A 22,958-nucleotide genomic window follows, 5' to 3' on the forward strand; every position below is an offset into this window, starting at 1 on the left:
ATTGTAATGTTAGTACCATCGGGATTCCTGGCAAGAGTATTCAGAGACTCCAGAATATTCAGAATTGCGCTGCCAGGATCCTGATGAGGGTGCGAAAGCATGACCATATCACCCCAATCCTGAAAACCCTTCATTGGCTCCCTGTTCCATTCAGAACTGAGTTCAAGGTCGTTCTCCTCACCCATCAGTGCATCTATGGACATGCCCCCCTTTACTTACAGGAACTCCTTACCCCTCATACCTCCTCACGCACTCTCCGTTCTATACACACTAACACTCTCCAAGTCCCTAGAACCAAGCTTGGCAGTATGGGTGATACGGCTTTTTCATCTGTGGCGCCGAGACTGTGGAACGTCCTCCCTGATTACCTGAGAGCCCCACAGTCAACTGATGTTTTTAAACGGAATCTAAAAACTCATCTTTTTAGAAAGATATTTTGTTAAAGTATAAATAGATTTTCTTGTTTTATTATTTTTATTCTTACTCTGTAGCACTTTGAGATTGCTAAAATATAAAGTGCAATATAAATAAAATGTATTACAGTATTATTATTATTATTTATTATTATTATTACCAGAGGCACTAAAAAAGGAAAGCAGATTATTTCTGCTTTCAAAAACTGGACTAAACAGTTTCAGTAAATAGTTGAAAGGATAGGATTCTATACTTGCCTAGTTCTAGAGGTAGAGTTAAGTCAATCATATACCAGCATGCACTGAGTTGTTTTTAAAAACGTTTGTTAAACGTTATAACCTCTAATTAGGATGAGCATGACTTCAAGACTTTAATGCATCTGAAGGAGAAGTGAATGTTACAGGTAGAGAAGGCAGTTTCATCAGTAACAGCTTATAGAAAATTCGATAGAGCAGGGCTGGCAGATTTAGTCACTCGTAAAGAAATTTCTTCATGTACACTTCATAGCACTGGAACATTTCACAGGAGATGTAGAATAAGCGTTATGTGTCTCTGAACTGTTTTTCGTGTGATGTAGTCCTTGCTTCTGATTTTATGATTGAGTATTTCTGTATAGTGTTCTCTTCTTGATTTTTGTCTATGTTTATTTAAAATAGAAAAACACCTGAAGTAACCCAGACCTTACTAGTCTTCCTACAACATTTCATTAGAAAAAAACATACATTGTCAGTCCACTAACGGAGTTAGTAGTTTCACGTATTGTTTCTGCTTTGTGCACCAATTACACACAGTTTCATGCCACAGATTTATTGCCTGTACTCTTTCCTCTAAGAAATGGGAAAATTTACGATGGTCACCATTTATCATATTTTTGAGGTTTCAGCTATAGATAGATAGCATAGCAACAGAGGACTGCAGTGGATAAATGTACATGAGTAAATGATTTTCATTAATATAAAGCTGCATGTTTTGCATACAGAAAAATGTATACAGATATGCAGGTTAGAGTTCTGGTAGCTCTGTATTAGTGCAGAAAGCCTTTTCTTGACATGCTTTAGCAGAGGATAGGCAGTGCTAATGACTGCTTAATCACCTCTACTCCTTTCTCTCCTACCACTGAGCATAAGTGGTCACTCTAAGATATGATGAACATGATAATACTGTAGTCCATATGCCATAGTCTTTGTGTAGCCACCAGATCTGGACTTAGTCAAGTACATATGGAATATCTTGTAACAACATCTGAGACTTTATCCATCATTATCCACAGTTAAGGCTTGGCTATTATACATACAGTGGTGTGAAAACTATTTGCCCCCTTCCTGATTTCTTATTCTTTTGCATGTTTGTCACACAAAATGTTTCTGATCATCAAACACATTTAACCATTAGTCAAATATAACACAAGTAAACACAAAATGCAGTTTTTAAATGATGGTTTTTATTATTTAGGAGAAAAAATCCAAACCTACATGGCCCTGTGTGAAAAAGTAATTGCCCCCTTGTTAAAAACTAACCTAACTGTGGTGTATCACACCTGAGTTCAATTTCCGTAGCCACCCCCAGGCCTGATTACTGCCACACCTGTTTCAATCAAGAAATCACTTAAATAGGAGCTGCCTGACACAGAGAAGTAGACCAAAAGCACCTCAAAAGCTAGACATCATGCCAAGATCCAAAGAAATTCAGGAACAAATGAGAACAGAAGTATTTGAGATCTATCAGTCTGGTAAAGGTTATAAAGCCATTTCTAAAGCTTTGGGACTCCAGCGAACCACAGTGAGAGCCATTATCTACAAATGGCAAAAACATGTAACAGTGGTGTACCTTCCCAGGAGTGGCCAGCCAACCAAAATTACCCCAAGAGCGCAGAGACGACTCATCCGAGAGGTCACAAAAGACCCCAGGACAACGTCTAAAGAACTGCAGGCCTCACTTGCCTCAATTAAGGTCAGTGTTCACGACTCCACCATAAGAAAGAGACTGGGCAAAAACGGCCTGCATAGCAGATTTCCAAGACGCAAACCACTGTTAAGCAAAAAGAACATTAGGGCTCATCTCATTTTTGCTAAGAAACATCTCAATGATTGCCAAGACTTTTGGGAAAATACCTTGTGGACTGATGAGACAAAAGTTGAACTTTTTGGAAGGCAAATGTCCCGTTACATCTGGCATCAAAGGAACACAGCATTTCAGAAAAAGAACATCATACCAACAGTAAAATATGGTGGTGGTAGTGTGATGGTCTGGGGTTGTTTTGCTGCTTCAGGACCTGGAAGGCTTGCTGTGATAGATGGAACCATAAATTCTACTGTCTACCAAAAAATCCTGAAGGAGAATGTCTGGCCATCTGTTTGTCAACTCAAGCTGAAGCGATCTTGGGTGCTGCAACAGGACAATGACCCAAAACACACCAGCAAATCCACCTCTTAATGGATGAGGAAAAACAAAATGAAGACTTTGGAGTGGCCTAGTCAAAGTCCTGACCTGAATCCAATTGAGATGCTATGGCATGACCTTAAAAAGGCTGTTCATGCTAGAAAACCCTCAAATAAAGCTGAATTACAACAATTCTGCAAAGATGAGTGGGCCAAAATTCCTCCAGAGCGCTGTAAAAGACTCATTGCAAGTTATCAAACGCTTGATTGCAGTTATTGCTGCTAAGGGTGGCCCAACCAGTTATTAGGTTCAGGGGGCAATTACTTTTTCACACAGGGCCATGTAGGTTTGGATTTTTTTTTCTCCCTAAATAATAAAAAACATTATTTAAAAACTGCATTTTGTGTTTACTTGTGTTATATTTGACTAATGGTTAAATGTGTTTGATGATCAGAAACATTTTGTGTGACAAACATACAAAAGAATAAGAAATCAGGAAGGGGGCAAATAGTTTTTCACACCACTGTAATTCCAGAGAATGTTAAATTCTATGCTATATCTTACATTGGGGCACTTGGTGACCTGAAGCTGTAAGTAATGGAGTTCATACAAGTGTTTACTCTTTTTTTTTTTTTATCAAAAACCTACATGTGAATAAAACCTGAGTGAGTAATGCTGCAAGCAGCAGAAGAGGGTGGAATATAAATATTTTCATTAATATACCAATTCAATTCCAATTTTGCTTTTCATAGAAAGATAGATTATATTGAGCTACTCACTCTCAATAAATTAACGTGTAAAGAGACCTGGCATTTACTGGTCAATGATCCCATTGACTCAGGGGTCCTCAATCACGGTCCTGGAGAGCCGCAGTGGCTGCAGGTTTTTGCTCCAACCCAGTTGCTTCATAAAAAGCACTTATTGCTAAAGTAACACTTCTGCTTCACTTTAGTGATTTTGAGCCCTTATTGCTTAATTATGTCTTAAACGGCTATTTTAATTGCTCCTTATTATCAATAACATGCAAATGACAAGAGAGAGCAGCTTATTTACATTTACACCTGTGTGTATTTATCTGCACTATTGGGTTTAATTAAATACTTGGAAGAAAAACGAAGAGAAAAAAGTGAAGGACTGAGAATTACTCGTCCATTTTAGCCTTCAAATCATTTGCATGATAGAAAGGGAAAGAAAATCTAGGATATGAGAATGACCTGACATAGCAGAGTTAATTTAATTTCATAGCTTGTTAGTGCTTTATTGGCAAGAATTGCTTTCTAATTAAGCGACCAGGTTAGAACAAAAACCTGCAGCCACTGCGCCTCTCCAGGACTGGGATTGAGGACCCCTGCGTTGACTCAATAAAATAAAGACAATGCCAGCGGTGAATAATGACACGTAATATAAACGGTTGGTGGCAGAGTAGATGCAAAAACAGTCTCCTACCTGCTATTCCATCGAGATGTAATATGGATCTACGTTGCTTGTTTGAGCCATATGCCAGTAACATGTGCACACCATCAAGTCATGATTAACAAGGCCTCTTATTTTTGGCAACAGATTATTTCTAAAATGACATTCAAAATAAAAATCTCACAGCAGGTGGTTGAGTAAAGTACAGGAAAGTACTAGAGTTTTTATTTCCTTCATATTCAAACTTCACAAACAGCGTGAACTTGTACAATACCTCAGAAAGTGAAACTTACAAAAAAAAGTGCTGGTAACATTTACAAAAAAATCTTCATCCTTACTTAGCAACAATCATTTTTTTCTTCCACACAACATTTTTTTCTTTTTATCTTTTGTATTAAGGCTTAATACTTCTGTATAAAGTATACGCAAGATAAGTCTTCACAGTATTTCGAAAAGTCACAATAATATAGAACGTAATGAAGCACTACGGCTATTCTTTATAGTAACGAATACACATCACAGGTAAATATACGTGAAGCACAGGGCTAATTGTAAATGGCAAGTTAGGATACGGTCGGCTAAAATAAAACTGGTAGAATTTTCTTTTTTAAAGCACTTGAAAGGAAGGTGTACAATACAGGTCTCATAAATGACATAGCGTGATTATGACTAAGAGCTGAGAGAAGACACAGGGATCAGCTTCGGGACTTTGGCACATGCCTTTAAATATTTGTAGAAAACAGATAAAGGTTCTCCTTAAATAATATACAAGGCAGTTTAGTTAAACAGGTGAAATGTTGGACAACAACTTAAACAACAGGAGACTTAAAACATATATTAAGGTGCTAAATAAGAAACAATAAAATGACAGCCTTTTCTCATTAGGCTGCCATGTGTAAGGTGCTTTTAAAGTCTCTTGTATAGATTTCTTATTATGTTTTCAGTTTGCTTCCCCTGTCCGAAGATAACAGAAAAATAAAAAGAAAAAAGTCCAAAGGTCCCGAAGCGACCCCATGCGTCTTCAATTGACATTTAGTTGATTTTATTTTCCAACATAAACAGAAAGAAAGCAAACTGGAATAAAATAAACAAACTGCTAGTTTTCACTGTCTTTGTTTAACCAGTAGCGCCTGACCTGGCAAAGCAGAGGTGTGAAAAGGCCTGCACCCTCTTGGCTTGACGCCAGCGGGCGGATTGGAGAGGATGCTGCACGTGGAGATACTAAAATGGATTGAGTTCACGGCTATGAACCCTTACTTTGTGATGTGGCGAGATTTTTGTTTTTTTTTTTTTTGGTGATGTGATTGGCTTACACTAGCGGTGGGTAGGCTTTAGTGCAAAAAGTGTTTGCCTAAAATGGCTGGAGCAGTTTTCCGGTCATCGACTCTGATTGTTCAATGAGAAGCTAACAGAAGGCACGTCACTGCGCTTCCTCTGTAACGTGACACGTTTAGATATGGAGGTTGAGCAAAACAACGGCAATACTGCAGAGTTTTTGGTTAAAGCAGCCAGGGCTGAATGCAGTGGCTTCGGTCCTTACGGCTAATGCAATACTTTAGATTCATACTGTGGTCGTTGACCTGCAACCAAAACCTTTTTTCCTATGCCAAACGTATCACTAGAGGAAGCAGAAAGAAGGGCAGATTTGGTTGTTGTTTAGACTTTGTACCCAGCGACTTGGGATATAACTTGCATGATCTGCTAGAGGAAGTGTGATTAGGTTTTAGATTGGTAAGTGGCTTAGAAAGCCATCACAAATCCATCTTAAATATCTCCACGTGAAATCTTCAATGCTTTGCCATCTGGCCTTTCCTGGCACCTCTCTGCCTGGCACAGAGGTGTATTGCTACGCACATAAAACACCATGACTCAGTTAGTGCAACCCAAATTCATGAAGGTGCTGATACTTGGCCTAAAAGAGCCACACTTGCCCACCTTAGAAGGACTTGACTGCAATGGCATCTCTCAATTAGGGGTGATGCATCTTTTTGCCAACCCTCACCCTTTTCAGTTTAAAGGTGCTTGACTGGTATCCCTTTTTTTAATAGAGCACAAAAGAAATAATAGAAAAAACTGTTTGGTCTTTAGCACAGTGACCTCCAGGGCATCACGTATCTTATTTTTTTTTTTTTGGGACTATTCAATTTTTTTTTGGTATTTGAAGTTAAACATTTGGGCTAAAGGTTGAATAATAAATCATTCATGACAGCCCCCCCTTCAACAAGGAACGTGTTCTGTGTACTGTATACAGATACATTTTTAAATTAAGAATCAAATCACTAAAAGGCAAATCTGCTGATTAGCAATAAAATGCCTCTGAGCTTGTGCCTGCAGTGGGCATCTCTCAGTGGGGCTGGGGAGGGGGCTGTGGCACATCACTACGCTATCTCATTACTAGCAGGGATCAATCAGGGTTACACTGGGGAAGACACTGGAGACCGATGATCTCCTGCCTCCTCGTTAGCAATTCTGAACTTTAATCAGAAAGGTGGAAAAGACGCCGTTGCGGGCCGGGCCATTCCTTACGGACACATCACAAACACAATCACAGTCCAGTGTTTTGACAAGTCAGAATATAAAACACCCTCATATATTAAAAAAATCCCCTTTTTATCCAGCTCAAAAACAGCAGTCTTTACATTACAAACATTTTTGTAACAATAAAAAACAGACAAGAAAGCCAACTCCGAACACATATCAAGAATTCGAGTTGAGAAACATTACTGCAGCATATCCTTAAGGGCAAACTTGGTTTTATCATAAATGTGTTCAACTAAGGCAGGCTAGACTTACGCCTGCCAAACAGAAACTGGAGGCTGATGGCAAAGAAAATTTTCCTGCTGCCGAGATGTACAAAAACTCTCCAAGATCCTAAAAAATACGGAATCTATGTAACATAAACACGGAAGATATGGACTGAGAAAAAAAAAAAAAATAACAAAACACTGAAGACTGAGCTGCTTGCCTTATCACTTGTTCAATATTCTGGGTGGTTCAGCAGGGTCCTTTCCACTTTGGAGTAGAAGTTAGTGAAACGCTACTCTTTTTTTTATCTCTAATGATATTGTGAGTTTCAGAAAGTGGTGGATTTGTGGAAAATGTTTTTGTTACATTAATGTTTACCTTTGGGCCAAAGTGAATTCAGAGCAGCCTAAGGCAGAAGTCAAGTTAGGAGTACAGTGGAGTGGTGATTGTGCTAAAGAGACAAGAAGGGTTTGGTCCTTGTCCAGTAAACCTTGGACATGTCGTCTAAAATGCCAAGCTTTGTTGGTGGACAGAATAAATGGCCGCTTCTTTGCAACCCAAGATCCAGAGGTGCCAATAAAGAGAGGGAACCTGTAAGAAACAATATACCACCATAATTGAGAGCCTCCAAAGTTACAGCCCCCAGTGCTGCTTTTTCAGCCATGTTGTTCACAGTGATCCATGTGTGTCAGTGTTAGCTCCTAAGGGGAATGTACAAAAAACTGAGGCTGCATAATTCTCAGTGAGTTAAAAGGGGAACTGTCCAGTACAAACAAACCATTGTGTACAGTATTAGGCAAAGGTGAATTCTATCTGCCCCCAAACAAAATGTTCTCAAAGCATATAATCCCAAAGACATTTGAGGGTCAACAACTTCCTTCAAAGTAAGATATGGCAATAGACCCAACAATGAACCCTCCCACAGGCTGCTAACACTGTAAAGCACATCTCTTGCTCAAAACGATTATACACTTTAGGGTCAACAGACAAAGGCTTACAGTTCCACTCCATACTGCTCGAAAGCGGAGTTTTTGCAGAAAGGAAGCCTTTATATCTCTCTTGTTACAAACCTGTTCTGCAGGCAGTTGACACATCTCATGGCCATATCTGCTGGTGAGATGTGGCTCTTTTAGCTAACAAATGAAGGAAACAGAGCTCTGAAAGCAGACAGTCAAGATCCCTTTAAGTTGTCATCAGTAGACTAATAACACAACCTGACACTTTAAGGCTGAACACCTGACTAGTGACATAGCAGAAAGAAACTTGTGAATGAACAGCACGTTCCAAACAGTTGGCTGCCTCAGATTGTCATAAAGTTTTATTTACTGTGGAATCCAATGTTACCAAGAGTTTCTTTCTATACTGGTTGATAACGTTTATCTCCTGGGCTGAGTAAGTGGATGGATTTTTAGAACCATGTGTGTCATTTTTTTTTTGCAATGTATAGAAATGTATGCAATGGTTAATACTGCTGCCTTCCCACTTCAGTAAACAGTTTTCCCAGGAAGTTGATCTTCCCGAGTACTTCAGTTCTCTCACACAAATGTGCAGTTCAGGAAAACTGGTGACTTAAAACTTGACCTTCACAACTGAGTGTGACTGTGGCCTGCCACGGACTAATGATCTGTCCAGGGCTGGTTCTTGCCTTGTGCCTTACGCCGGCTCTCCCTGACCCTGTACTGGAAAAGCAGAATCAGCAAATGAATGAATGGACTAAAAGAAGTATCTGAGCTTTTTGAAACTGAATGTAAGTAATGAAGCAAGATGGCAGATAATGTTGAAAGGTACACATCCTCAATATGAATAACTTGAAGAGCAACCTCATTACAAAGTGCCCTAACCCATTTCTCCCACAAGTCCTGCTATCACATGGGTAACCAACTGAGATTGTGGAGTGCCAATGAGTTTACAGGTTTTTGTTGCAAACTATCAGTTAATCAGAGACCAATGTGTGCTTTTAATCAAATCTTTACTCAAGTAGACTTCACTTTTGTCTATGTTGCAGTAAGGTACAGTTTTAAAAAAATTTAAGACATGCATTACTGTTGTGGCTTGCTTTCACATTTGTCCCCCTATAAATGTTGTTTAAAGCTGGTAATCTGCTGTGTTAGGCACAAGCATGAACGACAATGAAAGAGCTGCCCCACAGTATGTCTGTTCATCACAACTATCTACCGTTATTACAGCAACATAAACAAAAAAAAAAGCTGCCTTAACAAGCAGGTTAGTAATCTAGAATTTTCCAAAGCACTTCACATTTGCTGGTTTTGGTAACAAAGTAAAAGATACATGTCATAGCATCCTCTAAAACTCATTAAGGAAGTGCCAAAACAGAACAATAAAAAGCAAACCCAGGCACAGAGTTCAATTAAAAAGAGTCAGTAATTTACATCTGATGTAAAACGTTTATCTTTGGTGCGCCCATGTGGCAGTATGTCCTATAGTAATGTCAGATTTCACTTGTGTGCAACTAAAGGGCTCTCTTTAAGATACTGCCTTTAACTTCCAGTTCAGGGCCAGTTGCCAGGCAAGAATAAGTGTAACTTTGGTTTATGCTTGCTTTGCTTGTATATGCTTTGTGATATTTCAGTCTGATCGAAAGAAAACCATATTGTGTATAACTGCATGACTGGAATAGGTGCCAGTTTGGCTCTCTTCACTGAAGGATTGGTTTCTCATTAACAATTTACGTTTATAGATCTGCTACTTCAGTTTTTCTCATTTTAAATGTATATCGCAGGAGAGAGAAAGCATCTGGAAATTAAACATATCTTAAAAAAAATGCAAAACATCTCTGGTCAAACGCTTCATTAATGAGATTGGATATTTACCCAGTGTTAAATTTCAATGAAGTGATCTTGAAGCGTCTTGCTTCTGAGGAAGAATTTTCTGATTATAGAAAGGTGGCATTGCCGGTGTGACAATGGCAAAGTGTTGTTGACAACAGCTACCTCAAAGAATGCTGCCCTCAAAAAAAAAAGTTTTTTTCATATATGTAGTATTTGTTGATATAATATATATGTCCTGTGATTTTAAGGCTGCCCTGATCCCCCAAAATATTTTGGATAAAATGGGGGATAAAGATTTAAAAATTGGGCTATCACTTACGTACAAGGTAATGAATTTCAGATTTTTCTTATTTTTGTGTTCATGGGACCCACTGGACACAGTAAACTGGAACACATCAGCCTGAAAACTGAAATGTTATACGTGCTGCACTTTAACAGCTCCAGCCTCAGCCAGAAGGAATGATGGTGAGAAGGCATGATGGGTGTTTCAGTCACCAAAATGCTCTAAAAGTATTATGTTGCTCATTGGCTTTTTAAATAAATAACCAAAATGCCAACTTTAAAGTAGGCAGATCTGTTACTGTGTCTCCTTAACCAAACTGCTGTCGCCCATTGAGCAAAGGAAAAATCTGAGACACTGTGAACTCATGAAGCACTTAACTCAAATTCAGCATTATGTAGTTCAAAGCAGAAATACAGAAAGAGATCTTCATCACTGTTAACACACTAGCATGGTAAGAGATTATCTCTACATAAGAAGATCAATTTTCACTTTAAGATTTCATTTTAAGGCTCATTTAAAAATAAGGAGGACACAGGTGGCACATTTTTAGAATGTGAGCAACTGAGCGGCTCCTCCCTTATCTGGTTGCTTGAGCCAGAAAGATGTCAGTTCTCTTGTTGTTTTATGTCCAAGCAGGCAGATCACATGCCTACAGGACCTACTTGTCCATTTTTCCATTTTAAAGGGGAGCCCAGTCATGCGGGAGAAAATAGAAAGGTGGAGATATGTGCAGTACTTGGAGTCAAATGTAAGGAAGTATGCAGTAATTCAAAATGGCTGGACTGAAAAACGTCCCTGCCAAACTCTGATATATGAGACTAGGATTAAACATTTAGAACAGTTTTGTTAGAAAGGACTGTTGAATATATGCAATGTACTGTACATCATTAGCCCAAAGCAGATTTCTCAATTTTTCCACAAATGAAAGGCCTCAGATTGCCTTTTCCTGCAAAAGCTGCCAGTGCTTTGCAAAGCTACACTGCGTTTTAGGTAAGCTGATGGTGCAACCAGACAAATCTGCTAGTAAGCTCTGCTTGTGTAGAGTGCTGCAGGAAAATACCTAAAGGGTCAGTCTAGCCATACTGTTACACGGTGAGAAGAAAAGGTTGCAGGCTGCTGTTCGTTAAAGGCATTGCTATTATGACATGGGCAATTGTAGGCTTGGAAATAAAACAACTCATTACAATGAGCACTTCCTTCCATCATAAGGCTAAATTCTGTTAGGAGTCACCAGTGGGTCAAAGCATAGCGTCAGTCAGAAAGGCACAGATTAAGCCATTCGGAAGTGAATTAAGAAACAATGCTCTGGTGGAGAGCACACAACTGACAGCAGCCATCCCACTTAGTCCTTTACAGCATATATCAAAATCCATCTGTTTCTTTTTTTGTCTAGCCCTTTGGTTTCAAATGGGGCAAAATATAGTAAATTAATTTGCTGTAAAAGACACATTTCAGGACGTTGGATGTGGAGTCCAGAGAGGGGCTTCTAACAGAAAGTCCAAAAGTCCCTTATTACAAAAAGAATACAATAAGATAAAAAAGCTGAAAACCTACAAGCCTCTGTCCTCCCTCCCCCGAGTGCAAATGTTTCCGCACCGATTCTACAGGAAGTCGTGTGCACTACAGAAGAGTAAAATTAAAACATGCAAAATAAAGACTGTTCAGTTAAAAAATGCAGAGCATAAAAAAGTTCTGTAAAAATATGCAAAGTTGAAAAATTCTCTGTCAAAATGAGTAAAACCACTGTATGTTTCTGTCCTTGCTGGAGCTGTGCGGAGGAATCTCCTGGGAACGAACGGTATGGTTGGCCCTCAGCTCCATCTTGGCAAAGGAAGTTGTCCGATTTGCTGAGAGGGTGCAGTCTCTTGAGATCTTGCACATTCCTCCTCTGGCTATTAAGGCGATGAGCATTTTCAAAGCACATCCAGGTGTTCTGCACCAGAAACACATGTGCAAGAGAGAATCTGGACTTTAATAACGTGATACAAAAAAAATAAAACCATACAGCGCCCACTCTAAATGACAGGGTTGCGTCACAGTAAAGACTACAGCATAAAAATAAGCTGGCATAAAGGTAAATTGGCTTAGTGCCTTAAAATATATATGATGAGCAGCAAACTCTGCATGGATACATACATAAAGTCTCCAAACTTTATTCTGAATAACATAATGTAAAATGCACTGGAGCTTGAGTTGCCACCCTTTCTGCTTAAACGGGAAATAATGCAGTGTGCTGGGATTTGTCTTGCCACTCACACAGCGACCGCAACTGATATCTTGAAGAGCTCAACACATCATCTGTCCTACTCAATTGAATTGTTCTTCAAAACACTTCAAAAAAGAATTTAAGTTTGAGTTTATTGTCACAGTGGGGTAATCCATTATTTGATTTTAAAAACTGTTAATCCAAGGAAGCTCCTCAACAGTCATGAAGGTTCAGAAATAAATGTTAAAACAACCACAAACAAGGACAAGTGGTACTGAAACATGGTGAATGAATGAAATCATCATCTTTACAAACATCAAGATTTTTTTTTTAAAATACAGACTCATAAATCTTTAATACTACCTTTTATACAGGTTGTCAATCTTTACATTCAAACCCAGTTTGTCAGAAAGAGGCCACTGAGTCAATCAGTCAAGCTCATTTACTATATATAAGATACTGTTATTCTAATAATCTGGCTAGTAGTGAAAATTTAAATGGCTCCATTCAGCTTAGCACAGAAAAAAAGAAAGGTAGAGAATGTAATTGTGTCGGTTGCACTTTTGTTTCTGATTCTGTAGCCATAGTGTGTGACAGAATCAGCAAAAGGATTGCTTAGTGTTAGACTAGCACATTACAGGTTCCTTTATTTTTTATTTTTACTGTATGATAATCTCTGGGGTGCGCTGATGTTTACCCAGAAAAGAACCAAAGGATGTGCATTACTCTACAGTGAAGGTGGGCAGGTAACAGGCACAAGACTTACATAGGCAAACCTGTGGTAGGCCTGCTACATTCAAAGCAGAGTGGTTACTGTGACCAGTCAGGAAGAAATAACTACAACAAAAATAGTGGAATTAGACAAATATCTCTACCATATCTACTTATACTGGGAAAGCTGAAGACCAGAGTGGCAGACAAGACCCTTGAACCATCACAATTGTGCCAGTTCCAGCAAGAACAAGGTGGCACTGAGCTGCAGCAGAAATGGCTTGCAAACATTGCAATCATGCAGGAAGCAAGAATGTAATTTAACCTGCACTGATAACATGACAGCAACAGAGTAAAAGCCTCTACAGTGCAACAAGGGTGCCCACAAATGGCACACAATTGCCACAATGAATTACAGTTCCCCTTCTTCCAAATAAGACTTAAAATTATGGGGGAAATGTCACTTAAGCACTCTGTCTTTCACCCTTTCTCTCTTTAAATCGTGCTTGCTCTTTCAACAAAGGAAGCTGAAACTGCGTTGAACAGAAAAGCTAAAAAAATACAAAAAAAAAAAAACAAACTAGGCTGAAGGTACGACAGCCCTGGTATCAGTAGTGCACTTATTGGTTTCAGCAGTGCAACATGTTTGCAGTCCTCTTCTCAAGTTTCTGGACAGCTATTTAAAAAGTTTTTTTTTTTTTTCTTACAAAATTATCCATAGAGTTTCTGGTTCTGAAATAAAACATTTCAATTGTAATACTAAGCACAGACATCTGAAGGAAATGTGCAAATAGTCACTTTCAGTCTCATGGAAATGTAGCAGGAGACTAAATTCTACAAAGGAAGTCATTTACTCTCTCGTTTTTGTCAAACGCACTGTGCACTCAGTCCTAGGCATGGCAACGGATTGGTGGGGAATTAGGAGGTGTGGGGGCGGCACTGTATGCCACGCCTCAGGACCATTTTAGTAAGCCTCAGAGTCACTGGCTGGAAAGTCGGCACTGACTAGGCCATCATTTTGGCCTTCCTTGTACCTTTGCTAGAATAAATAAAGCGGTATGTTGGCCACCAGGTGGCAGCAACATCTCATAAGTAGTGCATTTTCTGTTCCGCTTGTTATCTTCTCATAGAAAAGGAGTCCAGTGTTAAGGTACAAGGTGGCTCAAGCTCATTAGCAACTCCACCTGTCCTCTTCCTTTCTAGGTAAACCTTTCCAAATAAAAAAATAAAAATAAAAATACAAAAAGCAAAGGAAATTACAACAAGTGGATTGAAACAGCAGCTGATAACAGTCTAAAGCAAGTAAGTTAAATAATATTAAGGAGCAGCATTATAAATAGACAGCATGCGGGTGCGGTGCTGGACACAATTCTAATGCTGTCCAAAACACAAATTAAAAGCTAAACATTACTTATGATTATACAAAAAATAATAATAATAATAAAAAAGGAAACAAACTTCTGCTTCTAGGTTTTGGAAACTCACATTTTCTAAGTGGAAGAGGTCAAACAGCCTTAACAGTCTTCTAAAATATTAGTGGCAGTGTATACATATAAAGGAACAACTTTAACATTTTATTTTCAAATACTGATGTATAAAAACGCACCTCTGTGTCGTAAACTTTACCTGAACCATCAGACGTGTGGAAAAAGAAAAACTTTCCCTCACTTCACTAACCTAAAAACCATTGTCTTGTACCTTAGCGGTGGTAGCACAGGTTGCGCTCCAACTCTCCTGGTACCAGTGCCACCCTGCAATAAATTAAAAAAAAAGCCAGTGTCGTTACGGTAACTTCCTTCGTCTTCACTCTGGGTAGAAAAGGCAAACTTGTGACCATCATTACTTTATAAAGCATGCCAGGTAAAAACTTTTGAAAAGAGGCCTGAATACCACAGTTAATTTGGACATTGCCAGTGTCCATAAATGGTCTTGACAGGAACGAGAAATCCACGCTTTTTAGAGATAGTCGGCCTGCTGTAGTGTTCAACACCCAAACCAGTTTCATAAGAAGGTACATTTAGAGGCCAGTAGAGGGGACCCAGCCAGTGGATCTCGGACAAACTACACAGCCTTAAGGCCACCATCTGTTATTTAATTATTTATTTACTTAAAGTATACCAAAAAGTTTTTCTCTGGGTAATGTAATGTGCCAGTGTCTAGAACTCTTCATGCCCCAAATTACAAAAAACAAAAAAAAAAAAACAAAAAAAAAAAACTGCAAAAAATAATAAAATAAAAATTCTAGTGCCATTCTTTGCTTCCTACTTATCCGTCAGCAGCATGAAGCCGCATGTGATCGTTGAACTGCTCCATTTGGTCAAACTTAGCAGGGCAAACTGCACACACATAGGTGGTCCCCTCTGGGCAGCTCGCTTCAGCTCCTACTCTGATGGTCACAGCCCCTGTTGATGCCCCAGTGGCACCATTAGTTGACACTGGCCCAGCTCCAGGTTCTGGGATAGAAACTGGAACAGGAACTGGGACAGGGACTGGGACAGGGACTGTTACTGGGCCGCTGATGTTTGCTCCTCCACTGCCACCAATAGTGCTGCTGCTGTTGTTGCTGCTGCTGTGTAGTGCCATGTGTCTCTCTAGGAGGGTTTTATGGGAAAACTTCTTCTTACAGACATAGCACTCGTAGGACTTCTCTCCGCGGTGTAGTCGCATGTGGACGTTCAAGGAGCTCTTCTGGGTGAAGCGCTTGTTGCAGATGCTGCACTGGTATGCACGCACCCCTGTGTGTGTCACCATGTGTTTTATAAGGTAATCCTTCAAGGAAAAAGAGCGCCAACAGATGCTGCACTGGTGTGGTTTCTCACCTAAAGACAAAATTCAAATTTATTAAATGATGAAAACAAGGATACATTTAACAAAATATGCTGGCACTTTAGACTGGTTTGGGTTAGGGTTAGGGAAGATCGATGGCAGTGGGGTATTATACTCAACAACATTTTTATATCCTGAGCAAATGTCATGCCCATGGATTAGTTGAAAACAAATATAAGAAAGTTTTGATTAACAAAACAAAAACTACTGTAGAAGTCAAGACATTTGCACATTCTTCTTGTTTTCTCTAGGTACACAGATTATCCTCCCCTATTCTGAAGAAGTGCATATATCGTCAACTGTTGACTTTAAACAAGCCTTGTTTGAGCAAGTGCTGGGGTAGGTTTGTCCTCCAGTACATCTTGTGATGGACTGGCACCTCAGCCAGGTTTATTTCCAGCCTTATATCTGAAAATGCATAGATAAGCTCTGTCCCCTGCAAACATGTAGGTGTATTAAATGTTTTGAATGAAGGAGTGGATAATTCAGAAAAAGCCCAATTCGGTATGCAAAAATGCAGTAGCCCTTAGTTCTTAGTTAGTTTCACAGATAATAATTGTTAAATTTTAGGCTTTGTTGACAGCCAAGAATTGAATGACAAATACTCATTAATGTTCCTCTTGAGGTAGAATCATGTAATTGCATAATTTCATACCTCAGTTCTTACCCAGCATTTCAGACACTTTTGAATATCATGTGTGATTTGTGGAAACTACTTACCTGAATCTTTTATACAAATCACAAGACTACAATAAAACTAGTACCACTCTATCCAGGTCTCATTTCTCATCCATTTTTGGTACCCACTTTTTCTACTGCAAGGATGGAGACAGAGCCTATCTATTCAAGCACTAGGCAGGAACAAAGCGCGTAAAGGATGTCAGTCCATCACAAACCACACTAAATTGTACAGGACAAGTTGTAGCTGCCAATACGCTGAACAATTGGAGAGGAGTATAACTGAGTCTCTATTGACTTACACAAAACCATGTGAGAGACAAGGAATTACAGAAAGAAAGCAGTTTAAAAACATCTAAGTTATCAGAGACCTATTACACACTTATGCATATAACAAATTGAATATAAACCATGTGCATTTATTTATGTATGTTGAAGAACACCTTTCCTTTGTAAACTCCATCCCAAGGTTCTTTATAATAAGAAAAAATATTAGTATGGAAAATGGTTTCCATATTTGTAAACTAAACCAGAGGCAGGTATAAACACTGAGCATGTTTAGGGGTTTGTGCCACACTTACAATATTTTCCTATTCCAAAACTTTGAAATTTAGGCAACACTGCTTGTCCCTTTAAAATTAATTTGCATTTTTCACAGCAGACTTCTGTTGTTGAGTATTATACTTTAAAGCATAACATACTATGCCGACTATACTTTCTGAGAAGGTTGGCATCCTTCAACATCTGCAATAAGATGCTGCAGATGTTCTACCAGACGGTTGTGGCGAGTGCCCTCTTCTACGCGGTGGTGTGTTGGGGTGGCAGCATAAAGATGAAAGACGCCTCACGCCTGGACAAACTTGTTAAGAAGGCAGACTCTATTGTGGGAATAAAGCTGGACATTTTAACATCTGTAGAAGAGCGACGGGCACTAAGCAAGCTCTTGTCAATCATGAAGAATCCACCGCATCCACTTAACAGTGTCATTTACAAGCAGAGGAGTAGCTTCAGTGACAGACTTTTGTCACTGTCCTGCTCCACTGACAGACTGAGGAGATCGTTCCTCCCCCACACTATGCGACTCTTCAATTCCACCCGGGGGAGTAAATGCTAACATTACTCAAAGTTATTGTCTGATTTTAAATGCATTTTTATTACTATCTAATTTAATATTGTTTTTTTTTTGTATCAGTATACTGCTGCTGGATTATGTGAATTTCCCCTTGGGATTAATAAAGTATCTATCTATCTATCTATCTATCTATCTATCTATCTATCTATCTATCTATCTATCTATCTATCTATCTATCTATCTATCTATCTATCTACTATTGTGTAGCATACTTAATCATTTAGAATAGCCCTGCCTTCATCTGTTTTTTTAAACTTTAAACCAGAACAGGGTGGCAGGGAACTGGTGCCTAACACTCCATCAAATATTTAGATTAATATATAAAATAACATACTGTAACACACTCAGTCTCTTTTAATTCAGTTTATGGTTATGAGGGTCCAGAGCCAATCTCGGGAGCACTAGGCACAAGGCAGTTAGCAGTCCTGTTGAGGGTGGCAGTCCATCAATGGACACACACCCACTCTCAAACATACAGGGCAAATTTGGAATCACCAGTTTACCTAACATGTGTGTCTTTGGCCATGTGGGAAGAAAACTAGAGTACCCAAAGTAAAATTCATGCACATATAGGGAGTTCATATGGACAGTGACAGGGCATGTGATTTGAACCTAGGAGATTGGATCTATGGGGTGTTAACCATTGTGCAACTTTTCAGCTCATGTAATTGAATATTCTATTTTAAAATTAACATAAATTAAGAGATCTGGCATATGAAGAGTACCACAATTCAGTCTTGTGAGTAAACACACCCATTTTTGTCAAAGTGTTGGTGATCCAAACACCAGACATTTCTGTGATAAAGCCTTGTCAGCACTTTTGGAGGTTCTACACATTTGAAAAACAATGTTAAAAAGGATAAAAATATTAAAAATACCCAGCTCTGCATTCAAAATGCTTTGCTGGTCTCCTGTTATTTAAAGGTACTGTGGCTAACTGCGCTGTGGAACACGAGTATGTCATTCAACAGTAATGCCATTCATTGCAAGCTAGAGGATTCTGTTGTCCGGAAGCTGGATTCAGAATGTTAAAACATAATGAGCTTATTAGAATATGTTACTAGTAACAGAGGGTGCGGCATTAAACTGATGATGCGGTGACACAGTAAAACCGTGAAAGAAGAAGGCTTACAACTCACTGCATGTATATGCTATGTTGATACAGAAATCTCAATAACATCTATCTATGTGCTGCTTATGGCTTTGTATCTATACCAACTTTGAGAATATTGTGAATTAATGTCTAAAAAGAAAGCTTTGCTATGCAGCCCCTGTGTATTCTAGAACAAGTGAAACTGGAGAATAATTATATAGGATGCTCATTGAGAAATGAAGGTGTACACTGACCTGTGTGCACAAACATGTGTTTGACATAGTTCTGCTTTGCAGTAAATGTCTTGCTACACAGTGTGCACTCGTACGGCTTCTTCTCTCCCTGACCAGCCACTGTAGTGTTCTGGCTGACCTGCTGGCCTGGGGGTTGTTGACCAGGGAGCGGAGTTGAGAATGGAGGCAGACTGGATGGTGGCACGGTCACAAAATGTGGCTGCTGGCCAGTCAGTGGCTGCGGGAGGCTGAAGAGGAAGGGCTTGCTGCTGGCAGTTGACTGAGTGGCAAAAAGGGTTGGCAGGTATGTATTTCCAGCAGTGCCAATAACCTGGGTGTTGCTGGTCAGGGTGAGTGGCATTCTCAGGTTGCTGGTGAGGGCATCTGATTGGCGCAGGTATAGCTGTGTACCAGGCACAGGCTGTGATATGATAGGATTTGCTAAAGGCTGCAGTGAGCCTTTGTCATTGGACAATGCCACCTCTCCACCACTCTGTGAGCCTCCTGTATCACCATCTTCGTTCATTCTTTCTGGAGAAGAGGATTCATTACCATCAGTCTGTAGTGCTGTGTCAGCTAAAATTTCACTTTGTTCCGTTTGCATGAGATCTTGATGGTCATCTCGGTTAAAGCTGGCTACACAGTGCTGTTCCAGCAAGTCAGGCTCAGTTCCAATGGATGAGCTCACACCAGAGTCAAAGCTCTCCCCTTTGGGTTCACTCTCTGTGCCTTCAGCCTGGTCTGTATCTTCAGTGCATTCTTCTGATTCGTTGCGCTCCAGTGCCTGCACCCTTGACTGCCTGTAGTAGTCGTAATCATCTTCTGCTTCTTGCTTGATGTGCAGACCTCCTGATATAGTCTGCAATCGCACAGGCCGGGGCTGCTTGCGGCAGTGGGTTGTTTCAGAGGTGGAGAGAAACCTTTCCATATGTCTAGATCTTTCATGGATTCGGGTAATCCAGGCTGGATCCTGCACATGAGGATCCTTCTGGAGGACCTCATAATTTCCTACAACTCCTCCTCCGTAGTAGGAGCGGTCAGTTGTTCCATTCTGTATGGAGATTCCTGCATACAGGGTTGAATAAATGCGATCCAAGCCATGCTGAGAGTGAGGCTGCATGTAGCCTGATTCTGCATCGCTGCTGGGCCCTGAAGTGCCTGACTCTGGGGTCCCTCTTGGAGTCTCCTGTCCTGAATCCCCAGGAATCAGTGTAAACCCTCTAATTCCAGCAGAGCCAGCATTCTGAGAGACAATACGAGTACACTCATCAATGACTGTCTTAATCTGCAGGATACTCGCAGCAGTCAAGATCTGCAGAGCTTCAGACTGGGAGACTCGAAGGACACCACTGTACATGAAGTCAATCAGTTTTTGAATGGACTGCACAGAGACAACTGAAGGGATCTCAATGTCACTGTAGCCCAAAAGCAGTTTGTCCTGAAAGAAGGGGCTCCCGGCAGCCAGCACACAGCGGTGTGCACGCAGCATGCTCCCATGGATCCGCACCGTCACGTCACAGAAGTGGCCACGGTTGCGCTGTTCATTGAGGGTCTCAAGTACAGAGTTGCTGAAATTGTGCAGGTTAATGCTGTGAATGCGCTCGGTCATCCCCTTGAAACTGATGTCACCTAGAAGACCAAGATAAAAGTATTCACACACTGAATATACTGCCATGCAAATGCCAGAACAGACCAATAGAAACATGGAACTGCAGGAAAAAAAATCAATCAGTCTTAATCTAGTGCAAGTCAGTTTAACAAAGAGATTCATACAGAATAATTAAACATACATAATAAAAATAAACTTGGACAAAATGCAAGTATAAAAACAGCGTACGGCACTGAGTAAATAAAATCACCCATAAATTCATTTTTTTAATGCTCTGATTCAGGTCACTGGGATTTAGGACCTAAGTAGAATTGGCAAGCAAAGCAGAAACCAAGGTGTAGGCAGTACACAAACACAGGCATTCACTTGCTTATATCGGGCCAATTTGACTAGTATGTTGACTTTGCTAGCAGATAGTATTGATTACCCATAGCAGAAAAATTAATCATCCATTCATTTTTCCAATTTATTCTTCGTTGTCAGGGCCGTGAAGAAAAGGAGTTTATTCAATACAGCAATATGTAATAATTATAATGACAGTCGATGTACCTGACATTTAAGAAGAATAAAATGCAATCGAAAAAAAAGCATGCAGCTATCCAGCCAGGACCATCTACCAGCATGCATTATTTTTCAATATGTAAGGAGAAATAGCCAAACAGATGTGCATGATCTGTAAGTATTTAGTTATGGGGCTTACAGTATATCTATTACTCTTTAGCCTCTGCACTCAAAATTAAAAAAATGTTCTCTGATAGTTTAAAATAAATATAGTTTCGCAATGTTGTCTGTTTCAAGGCCACCTTAGTTAAAAATATACTTAAAAGAGCCAGCCACATAAGAATCAACATGAATCTGACAATTTTAAAATGGTTTAGTGTCCTATAACAACTGCTATTCTTTATAAATTCTGTTATCAGTGAATGTCTTCAAATATATACAGCGATTGCTACTTAAAGTTAGATGAGTTTTACTACATTCCTGCAAATCTCAAGCCAAGCTTTTCTTCCCGAACAGGAGGTCATCTTGAAGTGCCCCTCAAGAAGCTGCTCTGGATGTCACCCATTACAGAAACTTTGGAGGATGTCTTACTAATGCCAAATTATAGTGTGTGTACGGTACTTGAGCACCTTGGAAGCAGTGAGACATATGAAAAAACAGTTCACTTTGAAGCATGAGACACAAGAATCTGAACTTTGAGGAGTTATCATTATTATTGCATATAATAAAATAGGCTTCAAAGATACCATCAGGAGAAAGTGAAATTTGGAGTTAGTCATTTTATATTAGATTGCACCTCTATTGCAGTTTACTACTATTTCCTGAGGGAAGGAAAGCTGGATCTGAAATCTATAATCATATCTCTATTTTGCTGCAAAAAGCATTTTTGTACCAATGAGTAAGGACTGCAGGAATCAGCTGATAGGTCTATACATACAGTATATATACATATAAATGTTTAAAGATATGCAAAGATAGTACAGTAGACGCACACAAAGACGCGGTTTAGGGTTCGCAGACTCAGTCATTCGCAGATTGTTCCTTAGAACTTAACTATTAATTGTTAGCGGAAAGCGTAAATATCCTCTGCAATTTTTTATGGCTTTTTTTGTGGCAATACTGTGCTGTAGAGAGAACAGGAAGCAACCGCTGAGGAAAACATGGTTTGGGATGGTGAAAGTAGCCAATCCGAGAGCGTTATTCATTTCTCCTTGCTGTTGATTGACTGCTGCCCTGTGACGCGTCTCCAGCTGAGTGTCCTTGTGTTTTCCATTTTGTTATTGTATTCATTTTGTTATTCTTAAACGCACAAGATGTCGCCAAAACGCCCTGCACCTTCTAAGTCTTCTGGCACTGAGCCTAAGCACCAAAAGAAGTTAAAAACACTCCAGGAGAAGGTTGAACTGCTGGATTTGCCCTGGTTATGTTGCAGTAGCGCGCCACTATGGGATTAATGAAAGCACCGTACGCTACATAAAGAAGAACAAGGTAACGATCCTGAGTACCGTATCTGTAAGTTTCTGTGATAGTGCCAAAAAGGTAGCAACCGTAAGGAATAAAAATATCGTCGGGGTGGAATATGCCTTGGCATTGTGGATCACCGACTGCAGGAAGAAGAACATCCCCTTAGACAGTAACATCATCCGTGAGAAAGCACGGAAATTGTACCAGCAGTTTGCTACAGGAGACAATGTACAAGGTACCAAAGAACTGCAACCAGGACCATCAACAGCACCGGAGCCTGAAGATTTTCAAGCCAGTAAGGGATGGTTTGATCGTTTTCAGAAACGATTTAATATTAAAAGCATCTCTCTACATGGAGAGGCAGCGTCTGCTGACAAAGAAGCTGCGGAGAAGTACCCTGAGACAATTAGGAACATCATAGAGGAGAAGGGATACAATCCTGCCGTCCAGAACTTACATCATGAAGCATGGGTTTAAGGCAC

At 39.8% G+C, this 22,958-nt stretch overlaps 1 protein-coding gene across 4 annotated transcripts in view; it reads right to left on the reverse strand.

Moving 5' to 3' along the window:
• Positions 1-4,399: 4,399 nt before the first annotated feature.
• zbtb20 (zinc finger and BTB domain containing 20) overlaps positions 4,400-22,958 on the reverse strand; it is a 299,188-nt gene continuing 280,629 nt past the window's right edge. For all 4 annotated transcript variants that reach the window (XM_039744085.1, XM_039744084.1, XM_039744081.1 and 1 more), the window contains 2 exons: positions 18,924-20,531; positions 4,400-15,759 (listed from right to left, as the gene is read on the reverse strand). In XM_039744085.1, the coding sequence (XP_039600019.1) occupies positions 15,206-15,759; positions 18,924-20,511 (2,142 nt within the window). In that variant the 5' untranslated portion in view covers positions 20,512-20,531 and the 3' untranslated portion in view covers positions 4,400-15,205. The remainder of the gene's footprint in view (positions 15,760-18,923; positions 20,532-22,958) is intronic.

Source organism: Polypterus senegalus, chromosome 2 (genome assembly GCF_016835505.1).
Source record: "Polypterus senegalus isolate Bchr_013 chromosome 2, ASM1683550v1, whole genome shotgun sequence".
NCBI lineage: Eukaryota > Metazoa > Chordata > Cladistia > Polypteriformes > Polypteridae > Polypterus > Polypterus senegalus.